The sequence below is a fragment of the Cupressus sempervirens genome, chromosome 11 (assembly GCF_028749045.1).
Source record: "Cupressus sempervirens isolate cs-2001-9-10 chromosome 11, ASM2874904v1, whole genome shotgun sequence".
In the NCBI taxonomy this organism is placed as follows: domain Eukaryota; kingdom Viridiplantae; phylum Streptophyta; class Pinopsida; order Cupressales; family Cupressaceae; genus Cupressus; species Cupressus sempervirens.
The window spans coordinates 502,243,058-502,255,906 of NC_143128.1; the positions used below are offsets into that span (position 1 = coordinate 502,243,058).

The 12,849-nt window shown below is 34.4% G+C and overlaps 1 protein-coding gene across 2 annotated transcripts in view; it reads right to left on the minus strand.

Annotated features, from left to right (window-relative positions):
• Nucleotides 1–3,545: 3,545 nt before the first annotated feature.
• LOC149530566 (non-canonical heme oxygenase HOZ, chloroplastic-like) overlaps nt 3,546–12,849 on the minus strand; it is a 98,018-nt gene continuing 88,714 nt past the window's right edge. The window contains exons 7-9 of one of the 2 annotated variants that reach the window (XM_089810640.1): nt 4,304–4,415; nt 4,037–4,162; nt 3,546–3,898 (exon numbers count right to left, since the gene is read on the minus strand). In XM_089810640.1, the coding sequence (XP_089666766.1) occupies nt 3,794–3,898; nt 4,037–4,162; nt 4,304–4,415 (343 nt within the window). In that variant the 3' untranslated portion in view covers nt 3,546–3,793. Of the gene's footprint in view, nt 3,911–4,036; nt 4,163–4,303; nt 4,416–12,849 lie in introns of both variants that reach the window. The other variant, XM_089810641.1, reaches the window with a different exon arrangement.

A 12,849-nucleotide genomic window follows, 5' to 3' on the forward strand; every position in this document is an offset into this window, starting at 1 on the left:
GGTCGTCCTCTTTGCAAGAAACTTCTACGAGCCTTGGTAGATATTTAGCCATGGTTGTCCTGGCACAAAAAAACATTTAACTAATCCTATGTGCATCGCTTATCGCTCAAAAGCCTGCACTTCTCATGGATGCACACAACTCATTCTTTTCTCTTGTCATATGTCGATGAATTCAATGAGCAACAAATCCAAGTTTGTGCTTATTTACCTTGGTCACAACATCAACTACTACGAGGCTTATTTTACTTTATTTTTACACCTTTCAAAAGGGTAAAAACTTTACACACAAAAAAACAGAGGTTTAAAAAACTAACACATTTCTTGTGAGATTTATTGCAGAACAAGTTTTAAAATGAGCACTAGAATTTAGAATCCATCATATATTTTCATGGATTTGTATCACCCATACATGTGTCATGTTGGTGATAAAAAATTATCCCAGCTACAAGAGATTGTATACCTATGGCTCATTTGTTTATGATTTCCATTACTTTATTTTATTTGAGCAGTAAATCAAAAAGATGCCAAGTAATCCTAGCTTCTATAACCTCTCAAGATTCCAACTGCAATATTATCGTAGGAATTGAAAACTGATATTCTAATCTTGACTATCTAATTCTAAAATCTATGTATATGATATCCTAAATAACTTTACATATATATTAAAATATTTTCATAAATAGGTTTAAATTGTCGCAATTTCATTTAATTAGTTCATCAAGTAATTTTTTTTAATGAAAGTTTGAGAAATATGAAATACTCCAAGGTATTTGCTGTGGAAGTTATGAAACTAGTCAAAATAAAGAATCCAAGTATATGAAACTTATGCAAAGAATTCAACTACTGATAAACATAGGCGTAGCTTTCAACAAGTTTTGGGGAGGTTTTGTGGTGGATTTTTGGTTCTCTGAGTGCAATTTGAATAGGTTTCATCCTCCCAGAGTAGTAAATCATGCAAGTTTAGGCAATTCTTATTACTTAAAAGCAATCTAATCAATTTAAAATACTCAAGATGTTTGAGTTTAGAAAAAAAAATAGAAATTAATCTATATTCAATCTATTTATAAGTTAAAAAATCTACAATTAAAACAACTTAACCATAACATAAGGTGACAAATAAATAATATTCAATGTGATAAATGTACTAAACTTTTATTACAAAATGACTTTATTTTATTTCTTTCAAATACACCAAACCCTAAATGAAGAATGCTTATGTACAATAAAATCAAGTGATTTGAATCTTAACATGTTGTAATACCAAATATTATTCCTCTTTTTACCTTTACTTAATTGTCTACTATAAATATTTTAATTATTAAATTGTATGGAAATCTTGATCACTTTATTTAAAGAAAAATAATTATACTTTAATAAATGCTCTTGATAAATAAAAATATAAAAAATTACAACATGCATCAATATTAACAAATTAAGATTATTAAGATTAATGTACACGAATAAATATAATCATTGAACATTATTATTGACATGCATAATACATAAGTAGATACATATTTGTGTAATGAGACAAGTTTGATGTTCTTGCAAGGATACACACACACAAAGGATCAGTGCAGGTCTCAACTTTCCAAAGTAGGAAGCATTTCAAGACACAATTCTTACTTTGAACCCTAAATAACTTAATGATATGAAACACATGCCTCACAACAAGAAAATAACACAACCCTAACTAGGACACTCCTAGGTCTACGATGTATTGTACGATGGATACACATTATGTGCCCCTTCTACAATGCCCAAAGCCAACCAATACCCTAACTATGCATTCTTTGTGCCCACTATATAAATTATTTCCTCGTTTTCTTTTTCTTCTATATGGTATCTTTCCTCTTTTATTAAGGTGGTTACAAATGTGACACTATTACATATAACAACGGTAATATGTCTTAATTAATTATATTTATAGTAAATTTAATTACAATTTATTTCCACATCAAAAGTCACGTTTTATTGCATCTAAGTTTTAGGAGGCTTGTAAAACCTTAATTACTCTTTAATAATAATAAAAACATTAAGTTTACATTTTTTAAGTAGGCCTACACAAATACACAATTTGGAAACTGAAATGTTATTATAAATTGATGATAAAAGTGTTACGAATAGTACCTAGTTGAAAAGTTGATATGTTTGGAATTTGCCAAAGTTAAAACATGGACTGCTATAGATTGCAATAGATTTTAACTGGTTTGTAAGAGATTCAAAAAATGCATTATATGTTAGTGCCAAACCATCCATGCTCATGTTGCAAGGGTGCATTTCTATCTTGCAAAGTGGACCCCAATCCACAATAAACATTGGTATCCTTATGCAAGAATACCCAAAAACTTTAATAATATTCTTACCTGAAATTTTCCATACAGTGTACCATAAGCAAATTCTAGGTATCACTCCATAAGATAGTGTAATACATATTTAAGCGAAATGGTGCATTTTGTAGAATGCCTTATACTTGATGATGTTTTATTTCATCTTAAAGTAGTAAAAATATTTGGGAGTGTCTAATCTCTACCTAAGAGGTGTATGTGTATGTAAATGTTGTAAAAATAAAATTCTAGGACATGCTTTAGAATGTGGCATCCAATACTAAACAAAGTAGTAGGGAATGCTAACTCAAGGGTGTGCTAAGGGAGAAGTCTGCTAAAAGGAATGAAGGATTGTTGTCAATGAGGAATGCATTAAGGCTATTTGTATATGTAGGAGCATTTGAAGATACATGAACTATGCTCGACATTGGGGCAAGAAAATCCTATGATACTGAAGGAAACGAGTAAAAGCAAGAAGAGAGGGAATTTAAAGTGTATTGATGGAGGAGATATAATTCTAATAAATTTAGAATTAGAGGACTCATAAGTGAGTCCTAAATGTGGAGGAATCACATGTGCTAATGAAAGCTTTTCAGCAACTTGGTATGGGAAGAATGTGAAAGTGTCAAGAGAGCAAACAAATGCTAATGAATGTCAAAAAATAGTTTTCTATGATGATTTATATGATAAAACAATTGGAAAATGTAGTAAGGTTAAGAAATTGGTTTTTGTTATGATCCTAATTCAACATGTCTACTTGAGATGGGCACGTACATACTAGTCTCTAAGGTGGATCAAGGAAACTAGTACATGGACAAGAGCGTTTGGCAAACAAATGCAGAGTGAAGGCTTGGAAACAAGTGGAATGAATCCTAAACATGACTAGGGTGGAAAATACCAAAACACATGCAAAATTATAAAGAGAAAAGTGCAGAGTATATAATTGTCAAGTACTCTATACTACTTTAACCCTTTTATTTTTAACATCTCATATTGTTGAGTCGTGTTGATATGTTTTGGTTGCTTATAAAATATTGTGAGTTTCAATTAATATCCTACTCAACCAAATCTTTGAAATTAATTGCATACACTTAAATTTGGCTATGACAGGCCAAAAGTGTTCTCTAAAAATTGAAGTCAAATCGATCTATTGTTTGTTTTAAACTACAAATAAATTACAAAAGTAATTGAAATAATTTGGATATTAATTGGAATAAATTGAATATGCCAAAACGAAAGTTTATTAAAAAAAATTTAATGTTCATAATATTACATTGTTATCTCTCTAGTCTTTAATATTTACATATTTCTTGGGAAGCCTACGTTGGTCTACGGTGCTAGTTTGCGTTCTAACCTTGACAGAGGTTGGGTCCAACACCCTTCTTGGATTCAATGGCCTTTGATTGAGTACCAGTCTAATTCGTTATCATTCTCATATGAACTGCATCTAGTGCCACATTTTGAGTCTATAATCCCGTAGTAGACCCCATTTCTATGATCTTTGAGAGGGCCAATTTTGCTCCTTCTAGTGTGTCAACTTGTTGCTGAAAAGACAATCTTCGAACATTGAACTGCAGTCAAGACTAAAACACTTCTAGTCAAATCTTAGTAAAGTATTAGTTTTAATTGTGTGAGTTAGAGGTACCATATATTATCAATCATTAACTTCAATACTAGATTCGTGGGGGTTAAGAGGAGGCTCCACGCACATGATTTCCTTGGAGGACTCGAATATCAATTCCTTTTCTATCAATTGAAATTATTTCGACATCATCCACCATGATTTCGTCTGAGAGGATCTTCACCAATGCTTTAGAGAAAATCCCATTGAGGACCTGAACATAAAGAACATATATGAGATGTGACATTTCTTTTATATAGACGAGTTTAGTCAAGATTGAAATTCTGATTGACAGCTAGCATAGGATGATTTAGAAAAATCTGGATACAAGGCATGAAAGAAAAGCTATGCATACCTTTAAAGATTGCTTGAAGCCATTGACTACAATGGAGTCCGGTTGAACAGATACATATTGATCCACATCTACCCAAGCCACAGTACCAAATCCACCCATGAAGTATATGTCACTGCATATTATTGAAATAACTTCTTTAGTGATATTGCAAAATTCTTGTTTTGGTTTTTCAGAGATTCATTCTTTATAAACATTCACAATGGTACAAGAGCTTCATTTAAAGAATAGCTAGGAAGCTGTTTGGAATTCATACTCATCCCTGTCATATTTTTAACAAATAGTTTACTCTTATGGATTGCTTTTAACCAGTAATGCAGGCTTGATCAATCAACTTCTCTTGATCGTAAGATTAAAGGCAAGCATTACATGTTTCCTTGCGACAGCTTTGTTTGGGTGTGCATAGCTAGCGAAATCGGATTGCACCATTAATGCACCCATTGCACAGCAGTTATAGATCACTTAGGATAAAACGTTGATTTTGTGTTTAGCTGATAATCTTCATTGTTGCTTTAAATTTTACATGAAATCTTTGGTATTAATATATTTGATTTGAAAGTTAATATGTTTCAAGGTGATTTTCTATTTCAGATGGCAACTTTCAGGGTCAACAATTTCAGTTTTATTTTAATCCTTCACACTAATCTGTTTTTGTTGGGTGAAGGATGGAGATTTGTAGTGAAGGATTCATAAGGGAGCCTGCAGGTGGGGGTGGCACACAGCGTACCCTCCAACCGATAGGCCCAAGTTTTGTTGGTTCACGCAACCTACACATCCACACCTTGATTAAAGTTATACCTAGAAACCCATGTAACCTTGCTTTCAATGTAGTATTACCTGGCAAAAGGCTTTTCAGTAGCAATCGTAACAACTCTCTCTCCAAAATCTGACATGATAATTGACAACAACAATCAATTACAGTTGCCAGACTGATTAAAATCTACAAAATCTTGTCAGTGCAGCATAGAAGTGTAGCTTCAACTTGGGTTTTTAGTGTCATGCAAAAGGAAATAGTTTATCTTCCCATTATCTTTTAAGGTTATGAGATATATTTTTAAGAATCTCATCTTGACTGATTAAAAGGTACTAAGACTTTCCCATGCTATATGTAATACTTCACAGCCACATTCTAAGTCATCCACAAATTCAAGTCCTGATGAAAGTCAACATGGAATGGATCCTGTTGTTGGAGTCCGTATTTTATTACACCATTTGAATAAATAATGAGGGAGTGTTATGTTACGAGTTAGGCATAAATAACTATTCAAATCTATTCGTGAAGAGCTATTATAGCATATTTGTTTGGTGACACGTAGAATAGGTTAAGGAATAAATGGAAGGAACTTGTTGAGCAGATATAGAAGCATAGCAAACGTTTGCTAATGTCCAGACGGCTTGTATTAGAGAAACAACTTCCCAGAATATTTTTTATCTCTACTATCAGTCAACACTTTACCAGTCCCTGTGTAATACTCAGCTCTGTTTGAGTGGATGACTGTTGTAGACGTCCAAACTGAAATATATAATCAAGTAAAACTGATGCCCAACTCCCTGCAGCTCTGTCCAATGAAGGCCAATCTGCCAAGGACTAAATTGACCTCCACAATAAACTCACAATACCAAAAAGAGCAACAATCAGTTGAATGTATACCTGCGAAAGACATTCAAGGACGTGTAGGGCAAAACATCTGAAAATGGTCTCTCAATCACCAAAACTGATTCAACAATCTGCCATGAACATTATCTCCTTTCACTATGAAGCTCAATGGTGATCTCAGAAAGGAAGATCACCTCAGAATGAAGACTGGGGTTTCGTCCAATCCCTCTTGTTCCTAGGGTTTTGGTCCTTGAAAAACTAGTCACCGATTTCCAACAACAATTGAGGAATAGCATATAGATTTATTCTCATAACATGTCCTAAATTAAAGGATGGTCTTGCATATATAGCTTTTTAAATAATGAATGCTTGTACTTTTAGCAATGTGGGATAACATCATTCTTTACTTTTAATTCCTCCTTATGAAGTAGCTTGTGGAACAAGCTGAAATAACTTAACTGTCTTTATATTATAACTTTATTATAGTCACTTCATAATTCAATTAATGATATGCACTTAATAAAAATTATCATTAAAGTATATAATTATAATATATAATATATAATATTATAACTCAATCATTAATCATTGCAAATCTATTCTGATTTCATCAAGAGGTAGCTCACAGCATTCACTGCTAACTATGGTGCCTTACTAGAAATAGAAAGGGTCCATCTCTATCAACCCTTGATTTACTATAATTAGTGAATCTTTGAATAACTGATCAAAACAAAGGTGCCCAAGACCATCACTGCAACTGAGGCTGCTCCAGGATTCCTGCTAGTTATAGAAATGTTGGACAAATGACTTACTATAAATACTAAGTGCACCAAACTGAACCAAACGAAGAGCAATCTTGAATGCTTATATTCTTTGGAAAGGAACCCTCTAACCATACATAGGCTAATCCAAACAAACTCTGATGCTCACAAAAATGGGGACATTACAATATGCATGTGAGATTACATCTACATAAAGATAGTATGACCAAATGCATAATATAAGGTAAAACAAAACGCTTTGTTAATGTGTTTATATGTATACATATTCATACGTATCTATCTCTAGATAGATAGATAATACTCATATAGATGTAACCTTTGCTAATATGACGCTATAAAGATCTACATTCTACCCATCCCAAGCCTTTTTCTTAACTAGTTTAGTCCCATAACAAGTTCAAAAGCTTCAATCATTAAATATCATAGACTCAGGTTCATAGACAGAACTTAATTCTAATCCCAAGAGAGAACTAAACAATCCAAAAGGGATCCGACAGGGTAGATCATAACTAAAATCAGTTTATGAGAGCTTTGAGCACACAACATTTGTCGTAACTGAGACACGGGTATGTTACATTGACCGAGATTAACAAATTGTTGTGAGAGAGAAGTTATTACTTCTTCCCATGAAAAATTGGAACTAACACATAATAACATGCATGAGAAATTCAAGCAAGTCTTACAACCCGATTAAATGTTTAGCAAGCAAGTTAATCTATTTAAAAATGAGACCTATACAGATAAACAATGTCGTGATGCAGAGGAAACTCTTTCCAACTGTGTGCAAGGTTAGTAGTTATATGATTATAAAAACAATGCTGACAGAGATACTAACTTGTTCACAAACCGATTGTGGTACATAAACACGTACGTATATCAATCAAGGCACAAATGTGCTTCTTTGATATAGAAAGAGACATCATCCCAACAGAACTCAACGATATTTCATATTTATCCAAAATGAAATGCAATATTACTTCATGTATACATCAATAAAATCCATCATTGGAAGCCCAAGAAATATGACAGAAAGTAAAACACGTATGCTTGTTATGCACGATCAGAGGAGAATCGAGCTCCAGGTAATACAACCAGCTCAAAGCCAAAATAGTAGTTCAGGAAAGACAAAGCAAAATTACGCTCAACACCGAAATCCCCCACACATCACTGCTATTCCAAAATCTGCCAAAAGAAATGGGCCACCCTTAGCCAACCCCAAGCTTCTTAGCTTCAACGCACAAGGGCAAGTCCTCTCCGAGGTGGCAAGAGGGAGTTACTCTTGCCATCTCCAAAAGAGCTGCCCAACAAAGAGACATACTTAATGCATAACATCTGATTACTACATAACCTGCTATGCTGCTCGAAGTTTATTCCCGTCCGTGTTCTTCAATTGCCTCCTCCTGTGTCGCAGGCTATGGTGGTCTTGCCTCATTTGGGAGTGATAAGCTCTCTTCTGTTGGTGGAAGCACTCTTCCAGCTACAGCTATGGCCACCTCTTTTAGTCTTGCAAGGCTCGTGCGCTGTCATTGGTGGTTCTGCTTCATCGGGTGGTGTTAAGAGCTCAATCCCTCCTAACCCTGATCATGTCAGGTTGAGGGTTTTGGGCTTCTTTATATGCACAAGGCTGTTAGGAAGCCTCTATCTGTCGATGTGGTTTCTTTTGCGCCTAGAGTTGGGCGGCGGGTGTTCTTGTTGTGTCTACTAATACTAAGATGGCGGCCAGGGTTCTTGTTTTGAAGAAAAGTAATGCAATTGTTGCTACGGTTGGGGCCCCTGCTGCTTAGAGCATTGCCACTGCTTGTGGCCCCTCAAATGGTACTTCATATACTGAGAAAGCAATGACTGGAAATGGAAGAACAGACGTTGCTCCTTTCCCCATCAGTTATTACGTTGTTGTCACACTGAATGTGGAATCTGTAGAAGAGATCAATGCTATCATTTGCAGATTTAGGGGCTTTTGGCCATCTCTTCCTCAACTTCACCAGTAGATTTCCAGTCACTGGGAGCCTATTATTTTAGATATAGTTCACATTTTCCCTTCAGCCAAGGGTTCTTTTGCCACAGTTTGAGAAGGCTTCAGATGGATAGGTTGTTCTTTGCAAGCATTTTGTTCACTTGGGAGAATCGCTTCCCTTTGATGATGAAGCCATGGCATGCAGATTTCAACCATTCTTCAAAAACCTTTTGCAAGGTGCCTATTTGGGTTCGGCTCCTCTACCTCCCTCTTCATCTTTGGGTGGATCCGGTCCTAGAAGAAGTTGGTGATGCTCTTGGTGACTTCCTTTGGTTGACAAGGACTCCTCTGATATTCTCCACTCTACCTTTGCTCGCATTCTTGTTGAAATTGATGCTTCTAAGGGTTAATTGCAAAGATTGAGTTGATGTCTCCAAAGGGCACTTAGATCCAACCTCTGAACTATGAGGGCTTCCCTTTTAGATGCAGAAAGTGTTTCAAGGTTGGGCATGTTGAGGCTAATTGTGGGCTAGGGAAAGTTGAACCGAAAAAGTCTACCTCATGGTGGAAGGGAGCTTCTAATGATCACTGCACATTTTTTAAGGGTCCTCCTCATTCGGATGGGCATGCCAATGATCCAGTGTTGGTTCATGATGGTGAATCTCCTCTTGATTCCATTAAGGGTACTACCTCTTTGGAAGTTGCTGCTGCTCTGTCAAATGGAGAAACTGAAGGTGTGTTTGTTACTAAAAGTAGATCACCTAACTCAACTGCTAACGATGTCTCTACTTCTCCTCCTGCTCCTAAGGAGCCTGTTGCCCCTGCTACAACGGGAAGTGTTGTGTCCTCTACTAGTCTTGGCTCTACTCCCCTTGGTGAGCCTACTATCTCTATCACTGCTAGTGTTGGCTCTGCTTCCCTAGGTGAGCTTATTATCCCTATCACTGTTGGTTCTAATAGATTTGTGGATTCGTTGGCTTGGCATTCTGAGGCGACCAAGGTTCACGAAGGATGGATTATGGTCAAAGGAAAACATTCAAAGAACCCCTCTCCTTTCAACGTGACCCTTAGATCCCACGAGTAGGGATCTAAGGGGAAATCTTAATCTTGTTGTTATTCCTTTTCAGTGGGGCAGTCTATTGATTGATTGTATATCCTTTTCTTGACCGCCAGCTTGTGTTTGTGGGGGTTATGAGTTGTTTGGCACCCCCTTCTTCGTCTTTGTCATGTTTTTTCCTTGTTCCATTTCTCTTTGTGGGGCTTATTGCATATCTTTCAGTATGGGTTTCAAGTCCATTCGTTTAAAACCCCTTGTATTGGGTTTCAAGGTCGCTTCAAAACCTATTGTCACTTAATCAAAAACGTCTGACTACTACATGATCATTAATTAATTCCAAGAGAATGCAACATGCTTGAACATAATAATATATGTGTGTGTGTGTGTGTGTGTGTGTGTGTGTGTGTGTGTGTGTGTGTGAGATTACATGTACTTAAAGGCAGTATTACCAAACATATAATACAAGGTATATCAAAATGTTAAAAATATATAAATATATATATTTCTAAACGAAAAATAAAATAAATAAAAAATACGAAGGATAATTAAATAATGATTACCAAGGTTGTTTATTAAAATAGATGAGGAAACTCTATGCCTAGGACAACTAGACATTCTAGACATCTAATTACCACATGCCCCATCCTAAGGAACTCACTACAGTCAAGGTTTTAGTTCGAATGGCATTAACTTTCACAATTTGCTCATGTGCTCCTACACTAATGATACTCCTTTCTCACTTGCAAGATGGTTCTCCTATGGCATCCATTGACATGGAAGGATTAGATATCCACATCATTGCAATAAACTCAGACTTACCATAATAGCATAAATATACATCAACAATTTTTTCCAATTTCCAATTTCCACATGAGAAAAATACAATTCCTCCTAATATTAGTTTCATTAACAAATCAAAATATACATCTATATTCTTATTAGAAAAACTTGTAACCAAAATTAACTGAAATCCATCAATTGTCATTGTCACACTTCATAGGAATAATTATTATGGCTATGAAATAAAATGGTTACAAGGGATGTAACAAAAATAGTTATCAAGTGTTCCCCTTTTCTTATATTGTGCCAATTATTTAAAATGAAGCTCAAGGTTCTTATTATTGAGCCTTTATCTTGCCCTCTTCATGAATTCCATATACGAAGCAACTTTTGCATGGCATGTGGTTATCATGTCATTGTACGACCATTCGTGAGCTATACCGTCGAAGGCAACATCTCCATAGCTTACTCTCCTAATATGAAGTTAAGTTGAAAGTTTATGTCTAACTTTTGTAACCATGCATGTACCTTGGTCTTCTTAAACCATCAAAGTATGGTATGTCGAGTTTGTTGATCTTCCTCTTTGAATCCTTGAGTCACATATGTGGTTGTAATCTTCCATCTATTCAATCTTGTTGTAGTTGATCTTGTAGTTCTTCCAATATAGGTTCCCTGTCTTCCTATTGTCTAAGTCACAAGGTTCAGCGAATATCAAGCTTGATATTTAGATATTGCCGAATGTGAAACTTGCCCAAAAAAATCATTAAAATCCGTTGTTGATTCGGCTGCTACAAACAGACTTTCTAATCAGAGTCAAATGCACTTGGAAATTTCCGTTTGCAGAGTTTGTAGGGTTTTGGCATGCAAAAAAAACTATAAAACGCAGTTCGAACCCTCAAACAAAACACCCTACGAATGAATTTTCCTGAGCAGCGAATGAACCAAAACACCCTCTCTCGGCCCTTTGTCGTGCACAACGTGTTCTTTGGTCTTTGTCGTGCTCGGCAATCAGCAACGCCTGTGCCCTTTGTCGTGCTCGGCAGTCGGCAACACCTGTGTAAAGCTGCAGTGATTCTTTTTTTCCATTCGTATAGTTTAAAACTCCAATTTTATATTTCATATTATAAATTGCGATTCATTTTGTAATAAGCTTTTGATTCAGTTTTTTTGCGATTCATTTTGTAATATGTAAAAACTTTTCTATAGTTTGACTTTGTATTACATATTACCTAGTTTGTTTGTATTTTATATAATTTTAACTTTTCAATATGTATTAATTTTATATTTAGTTTTTTTTTTTATATAGTTTTTAAATATAATTTGTATATAGTTTTTTACATGATATAATTTGTATAACAAATTTATTTCTATTTATATAGTTTTTGCAATCAATTTAATTTTTTAATAATTCTTTGTAATCTATTTTGTAATAGTTAATTAAATATTAGATTTATTTTTTTAAATTGATTTAAAATAGTGATATATTAATTTTTAATTAACATAGTTCGGAAAACGTTTAAAATATTAGAGTCCATAAGATATATATTAATATGTTTACTTTATTTTGCTTTCTAAGTTTATAATTTTTATTATAATTTAATAAATAAAATAGATATATTATATTATGTTTAATAAATTATAAATTTATATTTCAATTTTTAAATAATAGAATTATTAGTGTAAAAAGTTGACCTTTAACATGTTTAACTTTAAATTAACATTTTAAAATTATTTATTGAATTATTTTGTTTTAAAGTTTGAAATAATAATATATTGTTTTGTTTTTAATTCTACAGATTGTAATATGGCTCCCAACAAATCAACTTCGGAGGCATGGAAACATGTGACTAAAAATGGTCCTAATAAAGCTCAATGTAACTTGTGTCCAAAAGTTATTACCGGAAGTCTAACAAGGGTCATGGATCACCTGCTTGGTATTATGGCAGGTAAAGGTGGAGGTGTTATTGCATGTCCAGGTGTGACCCAAGAGCTTAGAGCAATGTTAGAGAAACACCATTCATCTTCTATTGCTCAAAAGATGAAGAATGCACAAAAGAAACAAAGAATTGAAGACGTCCCTAGATTCACATCCACTATACCTTCATCTTCATGTATACCTCAGGTTGTAAAGCCAACAAAAGAGAGTGGAACTTTGAATAGCTTTTGGAGACCATGTGAGAAACAAGTAGTTGATGATTTACTAGCTGATTTATTCTATACTAGTGCAATTCCATGCAATGTAGCTAGAAATCCACTTTATCGTGTTGTATTTCAAAAGGCTGGAGAGTTTGGCAAAGAATACATAACTCCTTCTTATGAGGCTTTGAGAACAACTCTCTTAGAGAGGTCAAAAGATAGAGTGATTGATAAATTAGTTGT